We start from the raw sequence: 25,592 nt of genomic DNA on the forward strand, positions 1-25,592 counted from the left end.
TCCTTTTGACTGTCCAGATGGAAGAAAGGAAATGCCACACTTCACTATCTTAGAGATGCACTGTTAAACTGCAAACTACACTATCAATTTAGGACCCTTCAAAAATAAAAGTTTGGGATTGAGACCTGTAGATTTCTCCCACTGCACTAGATCTACAGAAGGAGGTTGCATATGAAACCTGGTATCACAATTTATAGTATGACACTGTGGATGGAGCACCTCCATATTATCATATAGCCAGTGGTAAACCTACATGTTTATTTCAGAACCGTATGGTCGTCTGTGTATGCCAGTTTATCATTACTGTTGGGCTGCATCTTTGGCTAGGAATGAGTATATGAAGTTTGTAAAAAAAAAAATGTTTTTAAAAGAATGAATTCCCACAAAGCACAAGACTGTATTAATTAGTATTTATTAAATGTAACAGCTCTTTTTAAATAAACTACATCGATGAATATCAGTTCACATCAGTTTCTGTTAACAAAGATATTTCAAAATTTTACTTACATTCAATATTTACATTATGCACAGGAGGCAGCGTTTTATAAAACGTCTGAGCTCTCCGTGTTGGTGATCTATAGTGATATTCCCATTGGAACAGAGCTGAAACATTTGTCTACCACTGCCTCAGAGGCAGGCGGGACTGTCTCCATCTCCAATCCAATTCAATAGGAGACTGATCAGGTAAGGAGGTGGGGGCATCTGGTGACTGAAGCTGGATTTGTCACCTCTCTCCCGCTTCCCGTTCTCAAGATGCCCGCCAACTCTGGGTTCAGGGGAATATTCATTACAGAAACCATTTCAGTTTAAGAATTAAACAAGCTTCTATTGGACAAATCCAGGTAGATCCCTCCCATTCACTTCCATTTAAAAAACGTTTTTCAACAGTAATGAATACACCCCCAGTGCATTAGACCGTTCCTCTACCGTCTAATGCCCTGGACCAGAGCTAGTTAGTAGAGGAATATACTTTTACCCTGGACCAGAGCTAGTAATGCCCTGGACCAGAACGAGAGACATCAAACATGACTTCCCTTCATAAATGGTTGAAGGCACTGCTCAACATGTATTATCTGTAAATATTTAACTTGTGTAACGTATGACATGAAATGTAGGATTATCTTTCCCACAGGACTGTTATGAATATCCTTGTTTCTCCCCCCCCCCTGTAGGTCAATTTAGACACGTGACATCATGGTAAACACTGTCAATACATTAAACTCAGACTTCAATACATTAAACTCAGACTTCAATCCCCACTGCATTTTCCAATACTTTTGTTTTCTTCCCTTTTATGAAGCAATGGACACGCATTTAAAAAAAGGAGACAAGGCTGAGAATTTACTGTTTTTTTAAAAATAAAATGGATTTAAAAAAATGATAAATGTTTTGAGCTCAATCCACAAAGTGAGAACATTTTAGTACACATTCAGAACTAATTTCAGTAGGAACAGCAACCTGTAAGGTCTTCTCTTAAAATAGGACAAATACATTTTACTCATATACTTAAATGAATGTCATCTTTCTAGATTTAATACTAGCTGTCATTATGGTTTTGCTCCAACACTAAGTTAATGACTAGCTGTAAGAAAAGCAACTTTAATACATGATTGTATAGGCTGTGTAAAATAGTTTGGTTAACAATTATTGTGCTATAGTGGTTCTGGTTTAATGGTGAGATTAAGAAAGTGTTTTTGAAACATCTTTTAGTTACCTACAGGTGTTGCAGTTGGGACTAAATCTCTTCTGGGCATTACTGGGGTGTATTCATTGGTGCAAACCGTAGCAAAATGTTTTGCAACAAAAAATGAGTTTTCTATTGGACAAATTCAGGTAGGTCCCCTCCCCTTGGAATCTTAGTGAATACACCCCTGTTGAATGAGCCAATGAAAAGTGAGGAAGGAAACAGAAAAAACAAAAAGGAATCTGTGACATGTGGTGTCAAATAGTAGACAACGTCTTAAACCTTTTCAACAACAAAAAAAAGGAACTAAAAACGATGAAATCACACTTTGTGAATCTTTCAACGCTAGATAGGGTTCTGACTTGTTTTCTACATAACACTCAAAAGACCGTACCAAACTGAAGTCTGTAGAAACACGTATAATAGATATTCAGTTGTAGAAATGTTCTATATCTCTACCAAAATAATTTGTCTCTTTTTTTTTTTTACCTTTATTTAACTGAAATGTAAACCGAGTAGAGAAAAATAAGCAAACCATAGGGCCATTTTATTGAGCTATTGACGGTCATCTTCACCATAGAAAGACTGTCGTTCAAGTTTCACACTTGAGGGGAGAAGTAGGTTGTTCTAGAACAATGTCTAAAAAAAAAAAGTCTTGAGCTTTTGAAAATTGTACCCACGATAGATCAAGTTCTGACAGAAATATTCAACATTGGCAAAATACACACATCACATTAAGGTTTTGTGCAACATTCATGGACGACAACAACAAAAGGCTGTGTTTTACAGTACTCTATTGAGTCTCCATAGAGTGCACTAGGAAATCAGGTTGACTTTTTCAGACTGCACCCAAAACTATTTTTCTGAGTTTGTCACAGCTTAAGTGGGCTGGGTATTAAACCAGGAAGGTCATCCGTCGTAGGATTCCGTCGCCGTAAGATACTTTTGTCGTTCGTTGCCATGGGGCATCGTCATGATGACAGGTGGTCTGAGACACGTGAGCAGCAGTGTGATTGGATGGTAGCAGTATCTCCGTCGTGATATAGGTCCAGCCAGAGTTAGCCCCACCCAGTGCAAGCAACAGTGTCACTCCAATGGTCCATGAGTGTTCTAGAAACTACACCATGTTGGTCAGTTCTGTGGAGTCGGTTTCTGAGTCTGCTTCATTTTCCCTGTGAGAACAGAACAGAGACCATGGGGTTAGACATGGCACATACAAGCAGCTCATAATATATCTGAACAGTTCACAACAAAATGTACTTTGAGTAGCCTGGGTACCAGGCATGTCAAAAGATGGGAATTTGGCAACGCCTCCAGATCATATCTATCCAATCCTTTCAGAGACATACAGGAAATGCTTGGGGCACGAGGCCCCGAGTTCCCCAGCCAGACACGCCAATCTTACCGTTGCTCCTGAAGCAGCTTCCTGTTGCCTTGCCTCCTCTCTTCGTCGATTGGATAAGAGCGGAATAAGACCAGGCCAATCAGAATGAGTCCTATGGGCGCCGCGGAGACCAGAACCTTCAGGGTTATATCCACGTTCTCAGGCTGGGTGCAACCTCGAGTTATATACCCTGCAAAACTACACACAGGGACACACACACACACGTTAGAGGTTAATGTGACATACACTACTAATTTGGATGCGAGAGCCAGAGGAATCATATGGAGGGGGATGCGAGAGCCAGAGGAATCATATGGAGGGGGATGCGAGAGCCAGAGGAATCATATGGAGGGGGATGCGAGAGCCAGAGGAATCATATGGAGTCTGTAGGGTTTATCCTCTCACACCAACAACATTTACCTACGTACAGTACAACAGGGGCCAGTGTGTTAGTGTTTAACTTAGAAAGTGCAGAGATGCATTCCAGTGTACTGTGTGTGTGTGTGTGTGTGTGTGTGTGTGTGTGTGTGTGTGTGTGTGTGTGTGTGTGTGTGTGTGTGTAAAACAGTAAACTTACTCCAAGCTGAGAGTGGAGATCCCCAGGGAGATTCCAGAGGCAAACTTGGTGAAGAAGACATAGAAGGAATAAAAGATGGCTTCGTGGCCCTTAGAGTCTGGGTTCTGGACCTGGAAGTCATCCACCACGTCTGGCAGCATGGACCTAGAGAAAGAGAGACAGAGTCAATAACATCCACGTCTGGCAACATGGACCTAGAGACAGAGACATCCACCACGTCTAGCAACATGGACCTAGAGACGGAGAGACAGAGAGTAACATCCACCACGTCTAGCAACATGGACCTAGAGACAGAGACATCCACCAACAACCAAACACTAGACACATAAGAGTGTAGGGGTTAGAAACATAAGGGAGAGAAACCAGAGAGGAGAGACGACAGCGAGAGGGTCGGTAAGGTAAGAGAGGAAAAAAACTCCAACTCACCACGGCAACAGGAAGGCAGCAGCGACTCCGACCCCGGCAGCAAACGACACCATGTAGGTAATGATGAGATTACTCTTCACACACACCACCAGGATCATGAAGGGGATCACAGACTGCAGAGAGGACAGAAACACTGTATTATAAACACCAACGTCATCATCACACCACCAGGATCATCATCACACACCACCAGGATCATCATCATAACTGAGACCCTGGTCCAATAAAGCATGTCTCCATGGATTACGGCAGGCTTTCCCCAAACTCGGGTCCTGGGGCCCCACGTTTTGGTTTTGCCCGAGCACAACACAGCTGATTCAAATCAACACTTGATGAGAAGTTGGTTATTTGAAAATCAGCTGTGCAGGGCTAGAGCCCCTGGGGGGTGGGGGGGGGGGGTCCCAGGACCGAGTTTGGTAAACCCTGGACTATGGCATGGTGCTGTGTGATCATTCTGCTTAGTCTTACCGAGGTGCCGATGTACACAGCGTTCTTCTTGCCAAACTTGGTGAGGAACCACTGCCAGAAAGGGATGGTGAGCATCGCAGCGAGCTGGAGACAAGACAAAGAAGAAATGTGTCGTTTTTAGTCAAAACACTTCATATAGAAATAGCTGTATTTAGTTGTGTCCATCTTTTCGATGTCCTTTTTCCTGCTTTGACCTAGCTGGCGTTCCAGTCCATTTCTCCTTTTGCCAACGTGTAAAGAGAAGGGTCGAGTCTGAAACGGAAACCTATTCCCCCATGTAGGGCATTACTTTTGACCAGGGAACATATGCACTACATTAGGGAATAGGATGACATTTGGGATGCAATGTTGTGGAATATTCAGTCTCTGGAACATGTGTTGAGGCAGACTCCAAAACACTCCAAAACACTCCAAAACACTCCAAAACACTCCAAAACACTCCAAAACACTCCAAAACACTCCAAAACACTCCAAAACAAAAACAGCAGTTCAGTCTGGTTCGTGTTTAGGTTTTACCAGTCTTCTTAATGTAGCCATTTTACAAAATGCAAAAACATTCCAACTCAAGTTAAGATCAAATGCATCTGTTTTTAATCTCAAATCATTTGTGGGTAACAATGAAATAACTTACTGTGACTGTTTTCAATTAAAATGGTCAACAACAAAAAAACAATTTATTTTTGAAAGATTTTTGCTAGGACTGTGTGGGAGTGGTCTGGGTAGGGAGGGGAAAACGGAAGAATAGCTGTCATTGGCAGAGGGGTTCAGAATGCTTTCTTATTGGTCTATTAACCAATTTACCCCCTGGTGATGTCACCATGGAAGGCCAAAACTCCATCAGGCTGAAACCTCCAGTGGTCTTTTCAAACAGCTCTTACACTAAACATTTATTATTCTCAAAACGTCACAGTATTAGTACTGTAGGCTTTAATAGTGCCAAGGAAGTACAGAGCATAAAAAGGTACATTTCCCCTAAACCTACTCTAGTAAAATGCAGTACTCTGTCATTTGAGTAATTTCATTTTTTGTGTCTTTCGGTCATCAGGCTTTTTGTCATCGAGTCACCTTTCTAGTGTATCACCTGTGGGTGGATCGCATCGGCTAAACATCCTCACAAAATGTTTGGTCTGCTGCTTGGCGATACCACGCCAAGGTCGCCTGCATCTAGCTTCCCTTGAACTGTCTGCACCCCACTGCCCCCTCAAAAGTCTTTCTCCTTCCAGCATTAAACATTTTCAGTGTCTACAAAAAAAAAAAAGAGGTATATTTCAGAGTGAATAGAGTCACATGTTCTGAACACAACAGGCTACTGTTGTCCTGTCTGCGCTCACCATTCAATTAGCAGCATAACCACTTCCCACAAAGATCACTAGGAAAACTACTGGCTACAGTAGAGTCACAACAAAGAGAGTCCCAAGTGTCACCCTATTCCCTACTTAGTGCACTATATGGAATGGGGGCCATTTGAGGACACTGACCAGAGACAAGGTCCTTTTGTCTTGTTGTCTCCTCATGAACCAACTTCCTCTGTATTGGGGACAAGGTCTCGTATGTCTAACCCCCCCCCCCCGTCCGTCCGTCCGTCCGTCCGTCCGTGTTCCCTCTACCCGGCCCAATCTGGCAACCCTGTTGAGTTACACTATTACCAAACAGTGTAGCAATGAAGACTGTGCCCTCGCCCAGAGAGGAGCCAAGCCACCTGGAGTGACCCCGTTAGTGAGGCCAGAGAGATGTGGTGAAAGGCTTTTAGTGCCGAGGCCAGAGAGATGTGGTGAAAGGCTGTAGTACTGAGGCCAGAGAGATGTGGTGAAAGGCTTTAGTACTGAGGCCAGAGAGCTGTGGTGAAAGGCTTTAGTACTGAGGCCAGAGAGATGTGGTGAAAGGCTTTTAGTGCTGAATAACATTGAGCTTTAGAATGAAGAAAACAGGTTAAGAACCTTCAATAGCCTTCGAAGGGGTGAATATAGAATAAAGCTGCTCTAAAGTCAGTTTAGTGTGTCTAATGGTTAAGGATTAGGGGAGGGTAAACTGATCCTAGACCTGTGCCTAATGGTAAAGGGGAGGGTAAACTGATCCTAGACCTGTGTCTAATGGGAAGGATTAGGGAAGGGTAAACTGATCCTAGACCTGTGCCTAATGGTTAAGGGAAGGGTAAACTGATCCTAGACCTGTGCCTAATGGTTAAGGATTAGGGGAGGGTAAACTGATCCTAGACCTGTGCCTAAAGGTAAGGATTAGGGGAGGGTAAACTGATCCTAGACCTGTGCCTAATGGTTAAGGGGAGGGTAAACTGATCCTAGACCTGTGCCTAATGGTTAAGGGGAGGGTAAACTGATCCTAGACCTGTGCCTAATGGTTAAGGGGAAGGTAAACTGATCCTAGACCTGTGCCTAATGGTTAAGGGGAGGGTAAACTGATCCTAGACCTGTGCCTAATGGTAAAGGATTAGGGAAGGGTAAACTGATCCTAGACCTGTGCCTAATGGTAAAGGATTAGGGAAGGGTAAACTGATCCTAGACCTGTGCCTAATGGTAAAGGATTAGGGAAGGGTAAACTGATCCTAGACCTGTGCCTAATGGTAAAGGATTAGGGAAGGGTAAACTGATCCTAGACCTGTGCCTAATGGTAAAGGATTAGGGAAGGGTAAACTGATCCTAGACCTGTGCCTAATGGTAAAGGTAAGGATTAGGGAAGGGTAAACTGATCCTAGACCTGTGCCTAATGGTAAAGGTAAGAATTAGGGAAGGGTAAACTGATCCTAGACCTGTGCCTAATGGTAAAGGTAAGAATTAGGGAAGGGTAAACTGATCCTAGACCTGTGCCTAATGGTAAAGGATTAGGGAAGGGTAAACTGATCCTAGACCTGTGCCTAATGGTAAAGGATTAGGGAAGGGTAAACTGATCCTAGACCTGTGCCTAATGGTAAAGGATTAGGGAAGGGTAAACTGATCCTAGACCTGTGCCTAATGGTAAAGGATTAGGGAAGGGTAAACTGATCCTAGACCTGTGCCTAATGGTAAAGGATTAGGGAAGGGTAAACTGATCCTAGACCTGTGCCTAATGGTAAAGGTAAAGGATTAGGGAAGGGTAAACTGATCCTAGACCTGTGCCTAATGGTAAAGGTAAGAATTAGGGAAGGGTAAACTGATCCTAGACCTGTGCCTAATGGTAAAGGTAAGAATTAGGGAAGGGTAAACTGATCCTAGACCTGTGCCTAATGGTAAAGGTAAGAATTAGGGAAGGGTAAACTGATCCTAGACCTGTGCCTAATGGTAAAGGTAAGAATTAGGGAAGGGTAAACTGATCCTAGACCTGTGCCTAATGGTAAAGGATTAGGGGAGGGTAAACTGATCCTAGACCTGTGCCTAATGGTAAAGGATTAGGGAAGGGTAAACTGATCCTAGACCTGTGCCTAATGGTAAAGGATTAGGGGAGGGTAAACTGATCCTAGACCTGTGCCTAATGGTAAAGGATTAGGGGAGGGTAAACTGATCCTAGATTCTGTACATACGTGAAACTTCGAAAGTATGAGCCACAGAAGAAGTTAAATTAATAAAACCATAATTAAACTCCTAAAAAAAGGTCCTTCAACTTTACATAAAGGAAAAGACATTAAGACAGGTCACTATCACTTTTATTTATTGAATTAGCACTAAGAGAGTCCCCCCATTGTTCCCAGGCCTACTGTACTGCAGTAAGGTCATGTGTCAGGCTAACACTTATCAACTACATTCCTGTTAGGATAAAGACTTCATTAAGTCCTTTTAATCATACGACAGAAGAGAGGGATAAATAGGGATGTCAGGAGGGGGGGGACGACGACAGAGAGCGACTTTCATAGCAGTGGTAAACGTCTGTGGAAACAGGCTGGCATTCAGACCAGTGAAAGTGAACACAGTAATAGCAGCTACAAGTCATTGGCCCTCACTGACTGGCTACCAGAGAGACTATGCATGTTCTCATACAGAGAGAGACAGCTCTTTCAGACAGCGAGACAGAGAAGCCCAGACAGAGAGCCAGGCCAGACAGAGAGCCAGGCCAGACAGAGAGCCAGGCCAGACAGAGAGCCAGGCCAGACAGAGAGCCAGGCCAGACAGCCAGGCCAGACAGAGAGCCAGGCCAGACAGAGAGCCAGGCCAGACAGAGAGACGGCTGTTTTGTATAGAAACTTCCTGACTGTCTCCAGTGGTTCAGTCAAGGTTACAGTAACAATAGAGAGGTCAGTGAACAATGTGGGAAAAGAGTATCAATCTGTCTGTATCAAACATATAAAAGGCCATTGCCACTGTGTGGTTGTCCTCACCATGATGACCAGTAGAATGTTCTGGAAGTCGTTCCTAAAGCCCAGAGTGTAGCAGCAGAACAGAGCAAAGTTCCCTTCCAGGAGCTGCAGAGAGAGAGACAGAAACAGACATGCTCAGTTAGACTGGCCCCACACACACACACACACACACACACACACACACACACACACACACACAGGAGCCAAGCGCTCGCTGGCTGGAGACTCCACTTTAAACACGACAGGCAGGCTTAGCCCAGAGACCACATAAATAAACAGAATACACACACACACACACACACACTCTAAAAGGAGCAGAACGGTGGCAGACAGCCTGTCCTAACATGAGGCCATATTGAAGGTTAGCTTACGGTTGGGTTTGAAGCTTAGCTTTACGGTTGAGTTTTATTGTAGGTAATGAGGTGGTTGTGGTCAGAGACTGGCAATATTATAAAAACCACATGACACTTTGACCTAAACGTGATGCCTGTCGTCACTCACCATTAAGGGCGTGTGGGTATATTGTGAAAACTAGTGTCAGCGGTCGTTAGAAAGCTGTGTAGATATGGAACATTTATGATATAGTGTTATAGTGTAGGGGGGGGTGAGGTGAGGTGTAGTGTAGGGGGGGGGTGAGGTGAGTTGTAGTGTAGGGGGGGTGAGGTGAGTTGTAGTGTAGGGGGGGTGAGGTGAGGTGTAGTGTAGGGGGGTGAGGTGAGGTGTAGTGTAGGGGGGTGAGGTGAGGTGTAGTGTATGGGGGGTGAGGTGAGGTGTAGTGTATGGGGGGTGAGGTGAGGTGTAGTGTAGGGGGGGTGAGGTGAGGTGTGTTTTAGTGTAGGGGGGGTGAGGTGAGGTGTGTTATAGTGTAGGGGGGGTGAGGTGTGTTATAGTGTAGGGGGGTGAGGTGTGTTATAGTGTAGGGGGGGTGGTGAGGTGTGTTATAGTGTAGGGGGGGTGGTGAGGTGTGTTATAGTGTAGGGGGGGTGGTGAGGTGTGTTATAGTGTAGGGGGGTGGTGAGGTGTGTTATAGTGTAGGGGGGGTGGTGAGGTGTGTTATAGTGTAGGGGGGGTGAGGTGTGTTATAGTGTAGGGGGGTGAGGTGTGTTATAGTGTAGGGGGGGGTGAGGTGTGTTATAGTGTAGGGGGGGTGAGGTGAGGTGTGTTATAGTGTAGGGGGGGGAGGTGTGTTATAGTGTAGGGGGGGGTGAGGTGTGTTATAGTGTAGGGGGGGTGAGGTGAGGTGTGTTATAGTGTAGGGGGGTGAGGTGAGGTGTGTTATAGTGTAGGGGGGGTGAGGTGAGGTGTGTTATAGTGTAGGGGGGGTGTGTTATAGTGTAGGGGGGGTGTGTTATAGTGTAGGGGGGGTGAGGTGTGTTATAGTGTAGGGGGGTGAGGTGTGTTATAGTGTAGGGGGGGTGTGTTATAGTGTAGGGGGGGTGAGGTGTGTTATAGTGTAGGGGGGGAGGTGAGGTGTGTTATAGTGTAGGGGGGGTGAGGTGTGTTATAGTGTAGGGGGGGTGAGGTGAGGTGTGTTATAGTGTAGGGGGGGGAGGTGAGGTGAGTTATAGTGTAGGGGGGGTGAGGTGAGGTGTGTTATAGTGTAGGGGGGGTGAGGTGAGGTGTGTTATAGTGTAGGGGGGGGAGGTGAGGTGAGTTATAGTGTAGGGGGGGGTGAGGTGAGGTGTGTTATAGTGTAGGGGGGGTGAGGTGAGGTGTGTTATAGTGTAGGGGGGGTGAGGTGAGGTGTGTTATAGTGTAGGGGGGGTGAGGTGAGTTATAGTGTAGGGGGGGTGAGGTGAGGTGTGTTGTAGTGTAGGGGGGTGTGTTTTAGTGTAGGGGGGTGTGTTTTAGTGTAGGGGGGTGTGTTTTAGTGTAGGGGGGTGAGGTGAGGTGTAGTGTAGGGGGGGTGAGGTGAGGTGTGTTATAGTGTAGGGGGGGTGAGGTGAGGTGTGTTGTAGTGTAGGGGGGTGTGTTTTAGTGTAGGGGGGTGTGTTTTAGTGTAGGGGGGTGTGTTTTAGTGTAGGGGGTGAGGTGAGGTGTAGTGTAGGGGGGGTGAGGTGAGGTGTGTTATAGTGTAGGGGGGGTGAGGTGTGTTATAGTGTAGGGGGGGTGAGGTGTGTTATAGTGTAGGGGGGGTGAGGTGTGTTATAGTGTAGGGGGGGTGAGGTGTGTTATAGTGTAGGGGGGGGGTGAGGTGAGGGTGTGTTGTAGTGTAGGGGGGTGTGTTTTAGTGTAGGGGGGGTGTGTTTTAGTGTAGGGGGGTGTGTTTTAGTGTAGGGGGGTGTGTTTTAGTGTAGGGGGGTGAGGTGAGGTGTAGTGTAGGGGGGGTGAGGTGAGGTGTGTTATAGTGTAGGGGGGTGAGGTGTGTTGTAGTGTAGGGGGGGTGAGGTGAGGTGTGTTATAGTGTAGGGGGGGGTGAGGTGTGTTGTAGTGTAGGGGGGGGTGAGGTGAGGTGTGTTATAGTGTAGGGGGGTGAGGTGTGTTATAGTGTAGGGGGGGGAGGTGAGGTGTGTTATAGTGTAGGGGGGGTGAGGTGTGTTGTAGTGTAGGGGGGGTGAGGTGAGGTGTGTTGTAGTGTAGGGGGGGTGAGGTGTGTTGTAGTGTAGGGGGGGGAGGTGAGGTGTGTTATAGTGTAGGGGGGGTGAGGTGAGGTTTGTTTTAGTGTAGGGGGGTGAGGTGAGGTGTGTTGTAGTGTAGGGGGGGTGAGGTGAGGTGTGTTGTAGTGTAGGGGGGGTGAGGTGAGGTGTGTTATAGTGTAGGGGGGGGTGAGGTGTGTTGTAGTGTAGGGGGGGTGAGGTGAGGTGTGTTATAGTGTAGGGGGGGTGAGGTGAGGTGTGTTATAGTGTAGGGGGGGTGAGGTGAGGTGTGTTATAGTGTAGGGGGGGAGGTGAGGTGTGTTATAGTGTAGGGGGGGTGAGGTGAGGTGTGTTATAGTGTAGGGGGGGAGGTGAGGTGTGTTATAGTGTAGGGGGGGTGAGGTGAGGTTTGTTATAGTGTAGGGGGGTGAGGTGAGGTTTGTTTTAGTGTAGGGGGGGTGAGGTGAGGTGTGTTATAGTGTAGGGGGGGAGGTGAGGTGTGTTTTAGTGTAGGGGGGTGAGGTGAGGTGTGTTATAGTGTAGGGAGGGGTGTGTTTTAGTAGGTGTACGTAGACATGCAAATGCAGAGTGCAAAAGTGTGTATGCCTGAGTGAGTGAACGAGTATGCCTAAACAAGTGTGTGTCCCATGTATTCACCATGAAGGCCAGTGAGGTGAAGAGGAAGCCCATAACCAGCTTGACGTAAGGTCGATGACCCATCACCAGCCCGATACCCTGCCAGAACGACATGAGTTCTGACCGAGGGCGAGGCGACTCTACAGAGATACACAGAGAGACAATGTTATAATAGAAAAGTTAACCTAATAATATTTAAGTCAGTCAGCGTTTTTATTTATGTAACCTTTATTTAACTAGGCAAGTCAGTTAAGAACAAATTCTTATTTACAATGACGGCCTACCGGGGAACAGGTGGGTTAACTGCCTTGTTCAGGGGCAGAACGACAGATTTTTACCTTGTCAGCTCGGGGATTTGATCCGGCAACCTTTCGGTTACTGGCCCAACGCTCTAACCGCTAGGCTACCTGCCGCCCTTTTGACCAGTACGTTTCCTAGTAAACCCTCATAGGTCATCTGTTAGAGCATGAAGCCACCAGGGTCACAGCCCATAGTCATATGAGACAGAAACAGTGTACTGCATCAACATCACACTGTAGATCTCAAAAAATCCACGAGGGAGTGGGCTTGTTTAGAAGACTGGCAGGCCGTTGGGGAATCAAATTCATCATTATCCAAAAGGTACATTGAAATAAGTGACCCAAAGTGAACCCATAATCCCAATAGGGATTTGTTGATTTGAGGGACGGTAGATAAAAATGGACCATCCTGCCTTTACCTTTCTTCTCCTTGACTCCGAAGAACAGCACCACGGCACAGAGAATGTAGATGGAGCAGATGGCACCAGAGGCTATCATGTAAGCTGTTTTCTGTGATAGAGAAGAGAGACAGGTTAGTGGACTATCGTAACTAAAAACAGAAGAAGAGAGGGACAACAGGTTAGTGGACTATAGTAACCTACTACAGTACGTCTGGTATAACTAACAGACAGCAGAACGTACACTAAGTTTATCGTAAAGTGTAAAATGATCTGTATTTGTGAGCTCAGTCATCTTCATGAAGATACAAGTATTTAGACGAGATGTGAGGCTAGGGTTAGGATATGGTCTATCGCGGTGTGCCACACATACCGTCTGGTCCAGGGTGATGCCGGGAGAGATGACCGTGGTGTTAACTTCCTGTCCCAGCAGCAGGGAGGAGTTCAGCCCCTCTGTTGTTACATTGTCGCCGGGGGCCAGGATACAGGGGGGGTTGGCCATGCCCACAATCTGACCCTGGACGGCTGTGCCAATCACAGTACCCAGAACCTCCACCGTCATTCCTGATTAGACGAGAGGAGAGAAGCATACAGATGATAAAAACCAACCAATGATCCTCTTGGATCATCTGTAACTCAGTTGGTAGAGCATGGTGCATGTAAACGCCAGGATAGTGGGTTTGATTCCCAGAACCACACATACGTAAAATCTATGCATGCATGGCTAAGTCGCTTGATAGAGAGAGAGAGAGAGAGATAGAGAGATAGAGATATAATCAACTTAATCAATAATACACAGTGTAAACATAAAAAAAAATATATATATATATATATATGTGTTTACACTGTGTATTATTGATTAAGTTGATTGTGTCCTAATATCCAAACACAGACTGAGTTACCAGCGGCGAGCACCACTATGGATAATTCAACGTGATACCGTTTGATGTCGATATGAGCAAGGCGTATCGTAACGGTTTATCCTAGCTGTTAACCCTACAGGAACCAGTGTGGGTCAAGTCTCAGACTCAACATGCTGAATAGCCTGCAGATGGGGCTGGTTAGATGGGCTACTAGAGGATTCACACCCAGTGGGCAACCAATCAACAGTTCTCTGGCCTTCAGAGCCTTAAAAGTGAACACACCTGCAGTATTATTTATGAACCTGATAATGGGATACAGATCTTCCATATCGGTGCCCATCACTACTACCTAGTATGAAGTACATGTATACTAAGTAGTGTCTAGGTAGTGAGGTAAGTGTCCATGGGACTTACTGTAAGCAGTGGCTGAGTCCCTCTCCTTCTGGTCTTCACTGATGAACATGGTGAGAGCTGAGTAGGGCACATGGAAACACTGGAAAGAGAGAGACAGAGCGATAACGTTATGAGACATTAAAACATATCCTAATTAGTTTGTTTTAACTGATTGTACTGGGGTCGTGTTGTTCTATACATCTGGTCCAGCTCTTGTAGGCCGTCTGGTGGATGTGTGTGTGTAAGAGAATTTCCCCATCCGCTACTCTACCAGTATGGCGTTGTAGACTACAGTACTCACCGTCTGAAGGGTCTGGAAGAGGCAGTAGTGTGTGTGTGTGTGTGTGTGTGTGTGTGTGTGTGTGTGTGCTGCTCTACCAGTATGGTGTTGTAGACCACAGTACTCACTGTCTGAAGGGTCTGGAACAGGCAGTAGAAGACCAGGTACCAGATGACCTTCCCATCCTCAATCACAGGAACATACCAGATGAGGAAGTAACTGACCACAGCTAGAGGAGTGGAGAACACGATCCTACAGGGATGAGGAGAGAGGTCAGTCTGCGCCTCATATCGTCACAGAGCAGTAACCAGTGTGTGAAGAGGACAGTCATTACCTAATGATGAATTAGCTGTAGCCCTCACAGTGCATGAACAGCATTCAGCCTCTGGGTAAGTAAATAAACCATTGCTCAGCATGACATTTCCCACTTAGGTCTCTCAAAAGGACTCGCTAAAGCCAAGCGAGGCTTACAGAGAGAAAAAAAAAAAAAAAAATCTGCATCCAAGAAGTCTGATACCAAGTGTTGGATGCCTCATTTTTCTGGAAGCTAAAAGCACCTTGATGAGAACGGGTCCATTTCAATAGTCTAGAAGCACGTCACCTCATCCTGTCTCCTTCATTAGCACTGATACAGGCCTAGCTTTAAGAACGGGTCCATTTCAATAGTCTAGAGATGCTTTACCTGCACTGACCTGATATAGGAGACAAGGACAGAAAGCCATGTCAGACTACTGAACTGAACATAATTCTGTCTGTTATTCCCCACTACTACACAAGGGGGCGGTAGGTAGCCTAGTGGTTAGAGCAGAAGGTTGCTGGATCGAATCCCTGAGCTGACAAGGTACAAAACCTGTCCTTCTGCCCCTGAACAAGGCAGTTAACCCACAGTTCCTAGGCCGTCATTGTAAATAAGAATTTGTTCTTAACTGACTTGCCTCGTTAAAATAAAAAGGTTAAATTAAAATACATTTTTTAAAAACGAGGGGAAGGCAGTCCTACAGGTCTTTAGAAACAATCAGCTGTCACTCAACGCTGTTCTTCACCACTGCCAGTAAGATATTAATTTCATCACTGTAAACATGTTATGAAAAGGGCTGTGTGAGAAGTGTCAGACAGATGAAGGATAGGAACATACCTCCTCTTACTTTCCATGGACACACCCTTCTACATTCTCCCTCACATGTCCACACCCACTCAGATACTCCCCCTACACACACCCACTCTTCTCTCGTGCTATAGACAGATCCTCACAGACACTCCCCTCCCCCGATGTACCACACTTTCCCTTGGCACTACAGACCGTAGTGGTGATGTCATCCCTGAGTAATGCGTCACTCAGGGAGAACGGAAGAATGTCTGTGTGTAACTTCCTGTCCCAGTTATGGACTTCCTGTGGCCTGATCGACACACTCCAATAGAACAAGAGAGGGGCGTGGAGTGTGTGTATATGTCTGTCCATGTAGATCAGCATGAAGGGGAAATGGAGTTAGGTTTCCCCCGAGCAGGAAACGGCTGCATCATATCCGGCCATTGATTGGCTAAAGAGGATATGGTGGAAGCCACTAGATCTCAAATTGCGCACAGACAGGAAATATCATATGAGAACACAACACGCCATCATGTACAACCTGATCTCTCCAGTGTTGATGACAACAGTCCAGTCATGAGAGTTTGGCACGGCGGATTAGGACACCCCAAAATAAAACCATAAGACATTCCTTCAGAAGTAGATTTGTTTTAGCTACTTCAAACCCCAAAAATGTTTCCTCGTCTTGTCTCCTTTGCTTAAATCAGCACTAATAAACAAAATAAAAGAAACTGGTCAGGTGAAAACTTTGGGTTTTTTTCTACCTTGTTATTTTAAGTATTACATTGATTACTGCATTGCTTGGGGTTAGGACTTACAAGAAAGTGTGCATGTGACATTAAAACTGAACTTGGATTGGCTCAAACTTATTTTGGGACCTACTTTCACATCAACGTGCTTCTACACATGCATTGCTTGCTGTTTGGGGTTTTAGGCTGGGTTTCTGTACAGCACTTTGAGATATCAGCTGATGTAAGAATGGCTATATAAATACATTTGATTTGACTCCTAAAAGCAGTGGGCAGGTGGAAGCTGCATTTCCTCATGGGACCTAGTGGTCACCAATCAAATCACATTCTATTTGTCACATGCGCCAACTACAACAGGTCCAACAGACCTTAGTGAAATTCTTACAAGCCCTGAACCAACAGTGCAGTTAAGAAAAATAAAAGTAAAAAAATAAAAACAAATCATTAAAAAGCAGCAGTAAAATAACAAGTGAGGCTGTATACAGGGGGTACCGGTACAGAGTCAATGTGGAGGCTATATACAGGTGGTACCGGTACAGAGTCAATGTGGAGGCTATATACAGGGGGTACCGGTACAGAGTCAATGTGGAGGCTATATACAGGGGGTACCGGTACAGAGTCAATGTGGAGGCTATATACAGGTGGTACTGGTACAGAGTCAATGTGGAGGCTATATACAGGGGGTACCGGTACAGAGTCAATGTGGAGGCTATATACAGGGGGTACCGGTACAGAGTCAATGTGGAGGCTATATACAGGGGGTACCGGTACAGAGTCAGTATTTCAGATCAGTACCTGGGAATGGAGAAAATACCCAAGAGAAGAAGGTACTTTAGACAACAGATGCAGCCACCCATAATGAGTACAGTACAGTGTGTGAGAGAGTGAGTGAGTGTGAGAGAGAGAGAGACACTACATCCCACCAACTCATGCTTGTGATGTGATTAGTGGCGGGGGGGGGGGGGGGGGGGGTTGTTGTGAAAATGATACATGAGAGGGAGTGTGTGTCATGGTGGTGTGATCTCCAGGATACAGAGCAGATGGTGGTTTACATATAGGGAGTGGCGTGACCAACCCGCCAGGAATGTACTTTACATAATGCCTCGCCGGGAGCCTGGTTTAGCCTCTATCCGCTCTCTGTGCCACATCAAAGCAGCAGTGGTGCGTGGGTAAAAAAAAAGCCAACCCAGGAAAGAATGTGTTGTGATAATTGTTTTGTTTGCTCTTCTCTATAACATGTTAGTTCATATGCCTTGACACTGTGATATTTAGGACTAAAAAGGCTGAGACAATAAGAAGACCGTGGCAGAATAAATTCAACCACACCTTTTGCTTCATTACAAAACCGTAGAGCAACATGTCCTGTGAAGTCTACAAAATATATTGTAACTAACAGTTATATGACCAAGCATGTTAATGTTTCCCACATTTTTTTAGACTATTAAACTAGTCATTTAGAACCACGGAGCGTTACCACAAGTCTCTCCGTCTCCACTATTCAAACATCTAAAAATCAGCTATGCTTAATCTAATACAGCGACAACTAAAAACAAAGAAACAAAACTATTTTTAGTCCAATCAACGTAAAACTAAATAGGATGTGGCTGTCGATGGTACTGATTTGTGCGTGTGTGTGCGTGCAAAACAACATGTTGACTCACCCTACTTGTTGAGAAACGCGATCCTCTTTAATGTTGCCTAAACAGTCATACAGTACACACTTTTAGTTGCCTTAGGCTACCTGGCTAAAATGCATGCTGGCGAACCTAACTTCCATTCATGGACAACGTTAGCTAGTTAACATTATCCTACTACATATTGAACTTCCATCCTCTCAAGACAGGGGCGCACAACAAGTTGGATCAGAATCGCCGTTATAACCATTGGCCAGTACGGAGAATTAAGTTAAAACCACAAGTCCAAATCCCCAACGCCATGCATGGCCAACTCAGGAAAGGTCGAATTTAGCTAGCCAGCCACCAGAGGACAACACAGTGAGATGCAACAATTCAAGATTTGTCAATGACATTTGGCTTCTGATGTGATTGGTGTGAAGCCAAAGCGGCTTCCCTTGACACTTTGTTTGGTGGGCCAGGACCATTCACAGCAGAGCTCATTCAGCGTAACTCAACACTGATTTGCTATTTAATTTTTTTTAAATCACGGGAGGCCAAATGCTCACTGGCTTCCCTTGCATTCAACGTCATGAGTGGCAACAATGTCATACTCTTCATGCCCAGACAGCATCAGATACATGGGATACACATACTGAGACAGAGGGGAGCTGTTTTGTTCACTCCCGATGCTATCGCCGGTGAGATTCATAAATGTCAATTCGCAAGAGTCTGAATGTAACATAGAAAGATACAAAATAATGTGTTTTTTTTTTCTTGGCATCCATGAATACACGCCACTGAGTCAAATCACTTGGCTCTGCCACATTCCAAAACAAAAAGGCCCTGAACTGTCTGTGGGTTAGACCCAGCGTTCGTTGTAGACAAAGTCCTGTTTAACATCTGCCTGTAAAATGTTTAGTCAATGGACTAAAATAACACTGCATCTTTATTATCCAAATTAAAAGACAAAAAAGGTATTTATTAATATCTAGTTGATGAAATTGGATTTTCTGAACATTGTGAAATTCTGAGATGTTTTTATAAAAGTCAGTTTGGCCATGAGACCATCTGCCAGTTCTGAACTGCTGTTAACAGACGTCACTTTTATACAACTGATCTTATGAAGTCCAAATCGGCCTGAGTGCCCGGCCATACGACATGTGTTTTTCAAATTAGAGCGACACCAATCTGGAGGTGGACATTACATTTTTTTTTTTTTTTTTTAAAGGCTGGATGCTGTGCCAACTGCAAACCTGACTACCCATCTCACAGTATAACTGAGCCTATAAACCAGAAGCATATGACAGACACCCAGGAGTCAAATTACTTCCTCCCCTCTGCTAAAATAGCCCCCAGTGACTGAGGGGGTCAGAGTTAAACTTATTTAAAAAGTCAAGTAACTATTAGGAGTTTGCTTAGCAAACACTTGTAGCGACATGCTAAATCGTAATTTTAAAAAAAGGGGAAGGAGTTCATCTCTGCTTCGTTCAAAATGAGTTTGTGATATGAAAACATAAGGACTTTTATGACCTGTAATTACGATAGCGAAGCAGATGCTTGGTTACATTCAGGGAGTGGTGTGACCAACCCACCAGTAATGTACATAATGCCCCGTCGGGAGCCTGGTTCAGCCAATCTCTGCGCCACATCAAAGCAGCAGTGGTGCGTGGGTAATACCACCGGGGAAGCCAAGCCAGAAGAAAAAAAAAAAGCCATTTTACAACCGGTGTGTTGTTGTGATAATTGGCGTTGTTTGCTCTATAACCTGTTAGTTCATATGCCTTGACACTGATATATAGGACTAAAGGCTGAGACAAGAAGACCGTGGCAGCAAACACTTGTAGCGACATGCTAATCATAATAAAGGGAAAAGGTTAAACTCATTTTGAATGAAGCAGAGGATGTTGATGTTTACATACAACTGCCATGTGGGTGAAGACAACCAAAGTCTGGTCTACAAGAAATTCTTCTGTTCAGTAACTATTAGTTTACACACACACACACACACACACACACACACACACACATATATATAAATATCTATTAAATGTCAAAGTCCTTTCTACTGAACATAGCTGGCAGGAGAAGTGGAAATATGGCATATACAGCTTAGTGTGGGTGATCTCAGAAAACCAGACTGGAATTCCTGGTAATGTTGACAACAGTTAAGCTGTTGAAGTAACCGGGTTAAAATAGACAGCGTGCTCTTTGACACAGCGGTCGAGGCCTTGTTATTAAAGCTATTAGGTGTTAGGAAATGGTGTATAAAGCTATGGGCTAACTCCTACAGTAAAATCTAGACGTGGAGCGCTCTGGGAAGCGTCGCATGGCCTAGTCGTTCAGTCGCAGCTTACACTGGAACTCTGACTGTGCTCACGCCTTCAGCTCCCCCCCCCCATGTCTCTTGAACTGCAGTAACACCTTCAGATTCCTCAGATACCCTTTAAAAATGCTACACAGCTGCCTCTTATTGGTCCAGCCCACAACACACCACCAGTTTCAGCCAATCAGAGCTCCCCTACCCTCCCCCCTCCCAAACACTGAAGCGTAGAGCGCTCTACTCCCCCTCTTTCCCTCTTCCTCCCAGCCCGACTGAAGCACATCACGTCTCCTCAAGATTCACGTCTGTTCTGAACCAAACCCTCGATCGACTACATTAGTCACTCATCTACCCTCAAAACATCTCTCCCCCCCCTCTCAGTCAAAGTATGAGACTGATCCTCTCAACCCCTAGCAAGGACCCTAACCCATCAGACTGAACTTTAATTTTCCGCCATTCTACCTCCTTCTTTCCCCTCAGAATAGTTTAGAGTAAGAATGCCAGAGAGATGTAGGAAACAGATTTCATCAAGCTGCATCCTGCCTGACCAGAGTCACTGAATTCCACTGCATCTTTTGATCTGTCTACATGACTCAGGTTCCTCGGTGGGTTCAACATCTCGTACAGAACCTCCAGGGTTGCCTACGCCTGCAAGTGTGCAGTTGTTTCTAAAACACTATTTTACTCAAAAAATGTGTGTACTTTCCTATAGTATAAATGCAGTAAGGTGAAGCACTCGTGTCCATCTGCCCCAACCCCCCTCCTGCACTGATGCAAGTGGACTAGTCAGCATTGGGAAAGCATTCGTCACCCAGCCACCCCAAACCCCTCCCATCCATCCATCCATCCATCCATCAAGGATCTTCAGGTTCCCTAATTGGACCGTCTCCCAAATGGCACCCAATCCATCCCTCTGGTCAATATATATATATATATATATATATATAGAACATGGGGTTCCATTTGGGACTCAGCCTAGGTCTAGGAGGTACAGAGAGACACCTGGTGTTCTGGAACATCCTCTGAAGGGTTCCAGAATCCTACATGACCTACCAGAGGCACTGCCAGACTGAGACTGTACCTTCGCTCACAGAGGGCCTTTGACTGGAATCAGACCTGCCTTCCCGTTAAGGAATGAGGACCTCTCGGTGTAGGCCTGAGTGTATGAGGGAGGGTGGAGTCATCAGCGTGGACTGGTGCAGGAATATAGATGACCCAGTAAGGCCACTATCTAAAAACGTCATACAAGTGAATGACTCAGATTTTGGTTCAAATCTCCTACTTTTCAGAATGAAAAGTCACAGAAATGTAAAGTAGTCATGTCACGGTCTACATTCTGAAGCACACGATTGGAAAAAAAGTCTCCATCTGTGACAGTGGGAGGTTGGGGACAGGACAGGGAGAGCTGTGATGCTGGAAGGGTGGGGACAGGACAGGGAGAGCTGTGATGCTGGAAGGGTGGGGACAGGACAGGGAGAGCTGTGATGCTGGGAGGACAAAGGGAAGCCTTGCATGGTCCTCTAGGGGGGGGGGGGAGATGGGCTATTCCACCAGGGTCAGTGACCTTGACTAAAAATGGATTGAAGCCTCAGCTACAACCCCCCCCTCAGAAAAAGCACCGTCAGTCCTAATTCCGTAGAGAGGGGTCAAAGAGCAGATGGACAAAACTACACAGAGTCCCAGAGGGGTAAAGCAGGGACATTTCCCATGATGCTAACATAAGGCAGAAATGGATTATTAGACACACCATAAAGTCTATAGCCTACTAAATATGGTTAATTATGAATTAATGATTAACTCATGATAGATGGTCAGTGTAACCACCAACTCGAACTGCAGCCCCCCCCAAAACAATAGCAGATTCAGTGCCTTCGCAAATTATTCAGACCCCTTGACTTGTTCCACTTTACGTTACAGCCTTATTCTAAAATGGCTTAAATAAAAATCCCTTAATCTACACACCATACCCCATATTGACAAAGCGAAACCCACTCGGCTACCTGGGGTGGCAGGTATCCTAGTGGTTAGAGTGTAGAGGCGGCAGGTATCCTAGTGGTTAGAGTGTAGAGGCGGCAGGTAGACTAGTGGTTAGAGTGTAGAGGTGGCAGGTATCTTAGTGGTTAGAGTGTAGAGGCGGCAGGTATCCTAGTGGTTAGAGCTTTGGGCCGGTAACCCGAAAGGTTGCTGGATCGAATCCCCGATCTGACAAGGTAAAATAAATCTGGCGTGCTGCCCCTGAACAAGGCAGTTAACGCATCGTTCCCCGGTAGGTCGTCATTGTAAACAAGAATTTGTTCTTAACTGACTTGCCTGGTTAAATTAAAGGTAATATTAAAATTAATTTAAAAAAAGACGGTTTGCTATGACAGTCGAAATTGAGCTCAGGTACATCCTGTTTCCATTGATCATCCTTGAGATGTTTCTACAACTTGATTGGAGTCCACCTGTGGTAAATTCAACTGATTGGACATGATTTGGAAAGGCACACACCTATCTATATAAGGTCCCACAGTTGACAGTGCATGTCAGAACAAAAACCAAGCCATGAGGTCGAATGAACTGTCCGTAGAGCTCTGAGACAGGATTGTGTCAAGTCACAGATCTGGGGAAGGGTACCAAAACATTTCTGCAGCATTGAAGATCCCCATAATTCTTAAATGGAAGACGTTTGGAACCACCAGGACTCTTCCTAGAGCTGGCTGCCCGGACAAACTGACCAATCGGAGGAGATGGGCCTTGTTCAGGGAGGTGACCAAGAACCCCGTGGTCACTGACAGATCTCCAGAGTCCCTTTGTGGAGATGAGAGAACCTTCTAGCAGGACAACCTTCTGGATGAGTTGCCACTTCTCAGTAAAAAAAGGCACATGACAGCCCACTTGGAGTTTGCCAAACGGCACCTAAAGACTCTGACCATGAGAAACAAGATTGAACTCTTTGGCCTGAATGCTGAGCATCACATCTGGAGGAAACCTGGCACCATCCCTATGGTGAAGCATGGTGGTGGCAGCATCATGCTGTGGGGATGTTTTTCAGCGGCAGGGACTGGGAGACTAGTCAAGATAGAGGCAAAGATGAACGGAGTAAGGTACAAAGAGAGATCCTTGATGAAAACCTGCTCCAGAGCACTCAGGACCACAGACTCAGGTGAAGGTTCACCTTCCAACAGGACAACGACCCTAAGCACACAGCCAAGTCAATGCAGGAGTGGCTTCAGGACAAGTCCTTGAGTGGCCCAGCCAGAGCTCGGACTTTAACCCGAGGGAACATCTCTTGAGAGAACTGAAAAGAGCTATGCAGCAACCCTCCCCATCCAACTTGACAAAGCTTGAGAAGATCTGCAGAGAAGAAAATGGGAGGAACTCCCCAAATACAGGTGTGCCAAGCTTGTAGCGTCATACCCAAGAAGACTCAAAGCTGTAGTCGCTGCCAAAATGTGCATCAACAAAGTACTGAGTAAAGGGTCTGAATACTTTAGCAAACATTTCTAAAAACCTGTTTTGGATTTGTCATTATGGGGTATTGTGTGTAGAATGATGGAAATAACATATTTAGAGTAAGGCTGTAAAGTAACAAAATGTGGAAAAAGTCAAGAGGTCTCAATACTTTCCGACGGCACCGTATATCCCAAAAGTTGGAGACGCAAAACTCGGCCCTTTTAAAAAAGGTTTAATGAAAAAGCATACAGAGGCATGTATGAAGCCTGTGTAGATTCACCAAGACTATGCCATGTCAGGAACTCTGTGGGAACTGCAAGTCAAGCAGGAAACCTCTGTTCTCTTTGTTAATAAAGACTTAAATAAAAGCCTGACTGTTTGTTGTTTGAAGATGGGGTTTCTTTTGTCTTCATTTTAGCCCTGCGGGAAATGTGGCTTATGTTTCAGAGAATGTTTGAAGAAATCTTTTTACAGAAAGTAACATCTTTATAGCCGTGTGTGTGTGTGTGTGTGTAAGTACTCTGAGCGGTAGACAACTGTAGTAACCCTTTCAGAGCCACAGCTGAAATTTTAATGAAAATGTACTCAAATCATACCAGGAGGTACTTGCCCCAAAACACACCATCAGACAGTTACAGCACAGGCCATAGCGAATGCATGCTAAGAAATGGCCTAGCCCTATCCAAATAGCATGCATTCACTATGGCCTAAAGCCCTATCCAAATAGCATGCATTCACTATGGCCTAAAGCCCTATCCAATTAGCATGCATTCACTATGGCCTAAAGCCCTATCCAATTAGCATGCATTCACTATGGCCTAAAGCCCTATCCAATTAGCATGCATTCACTATGGCCTAAAGCCCTATCCAATTAGCATGCATTCACTATGGCCTAAAGCCCTATCCAATTAGCATGCATTCACTATGGCCTAAAGCCCTATCCAATTAGCATGCATTCACTATGGCCTAAAGCCCTATCCAATTAGCATGCATTCACTATGGCCTAACCCTATATAGTGCACTACTTTTGACCAGGGCCTATAGGGCTCTGTTTTAATGTAGTATGTTGGTGCCATTTGGGACACGGGAGCTTGAAGCACACTTGGCACACCAGTGGGGTTCCAAAATGACTGGGGACCAATGGGGAAATGGCCAACACACAGACATTCCAGCGAGATCTATTGCTAAACCACTGTTGGTAAACGCAGACGATGACCCTTTGTCACCAAGTATTCCTGACACTCCCTTGCACTTACATTTTTTGTTGTTGTTGTTGCATAGAACCTGTGAATAGTAACACTCCAAAAAATGAAAATAACATCTTGTAAGGCAATGTGGATATTTGAAACCGTCAGTTAGCCTGATATCCATCTGCCAATAGAGGTTGCCTTTAGTTACAGCAACAGATGCCACAACGAGGGTTTTCTAAACCAAAATGGCTGAATTAGTGGGAAAGAACCTAGAGCCCACAGATAGGAAAGTGGTCGTAACTCCTCAAGTTCTTTCCTTCACGAGAACCATTCAGAGGGATGAATTTCACAACAAAACAAGAAAAGATAAAACACATGAAGCTCTCTAAGGCTAAACTGTGACTGATTGATATCAGAACCAGTAAAAATAGCCGTACCATGGCAGCATTCGTCCGAAGCGTGTCCAGGGAGAGCGGGAGACCATAAAGCCTATGATCGGGTCCGTCACAGCATCCCAGGCCCTCCCCACGAACAGGATGATGGACGCATAGAATGGGTCCAACTTGAGGGAGGAGAGAAGAGAGCAAGGTTAGAGATATGGATGAATGATTACAACTAAACAAAAAGGACGAGGCTGGGAGACTTGATGGAAACAGGTCCAACTGAACTAACAAGAGTTGTCTCATTTGAAGCATAAAGCGGTCATGTTCAACCTATTGAGTCAGTCCTGTGGGCTACTGAAAGTTTTCCCTCATCATGCTACAGAATAACAGGAAACCACAAGATTACAAAGATCATGTCTAGAGAGCCTAAAGAGATTACTCCATGAATCCTACCACCTGTTCAAAAACATGCACTATATAGAAATCGCGTCACCATTTCCTGGTTGCTAAAATTCAAAACAGTTTGCGTCACAACAAGCAAGTTTA

General features: G+C 45.2%; 1 protein-coding gene across 1 annotated transcript in view; it reads right to left on the reverse strand.

Annotated features, from left to right (window-relative positions):
* Window positions 1-394: 394 nt before the first annotated feature.
* The window catches only part of LOC115176302 (sodium-dependent lysophosphatidylcholine symporter 1-B-like), a 35,713-nt gene continuing 10,515 nt past the window's right edge, over window positions 395-25,592 (reverse strand). Inside the window, exons 3-14 of the mRNA XM_029736241.1 lie at window positions 25,101-25,225; window positions 14,395-14,518; window positions 14,008-14,086; window positions 13,104-13,294; window positions 12,752-12,842; window positions 12,055-12,173; window positions 8,843-8,926; window positions 4,540-4,623; window positions 4,072-4,184; window positions 3,646-3,789; window positions 3,090-3,266; window positions 395-2,856 (exon numbers count right to left, since the gene is read on the reverse strand). Of these exons, the coding sequence (XP_029592101.1) occupies window positions 2,802-2,856; window positions 3,090-3,266; window positions 3,646-3,789; window positions 4,072-4,184; window positions 4,540-4,623; window positions 8,843-8,926; window positions 12,055-12,173; window positions 12,752-12,842; window positions 13,104-13,294; window positions 14,008-14,086; window positions 14,395-14,518; window positions 25,101-25,225 (1,386 nt within the window). The 3' untranslated portion in view covers window positions 395-2,801. The remainder of the gene's footprint in view (window positions 2,857-3,089; window positions 3,267-3,645; window positions 3,790-4,071; window positions 4,185-4,539; window positions 4,624-8,842; window positions 8,927-12,054; window positions 12,174-12,751; window positions 12,843-13,103; window positions 13,295-14,007; window positions 14,087-14,394; window positions 14,519-25,100; window positions 25,226-25,592) is intronic.

This window comes from Salmo trutta, chromosome 36, assembly GCF_901001165.1.
Source record: "Salmo trutta chromosome 36, fSalTru1.1, whole genome shotgun sequence".
In the NCBI taxonomy this organism is placed as follows: domain Eukaryota; kingdom Metazoa; phylum Chordata; class Actinopteri; order Salmoniformes; family Salmonidae; genus Salmo; species Salmo trutta.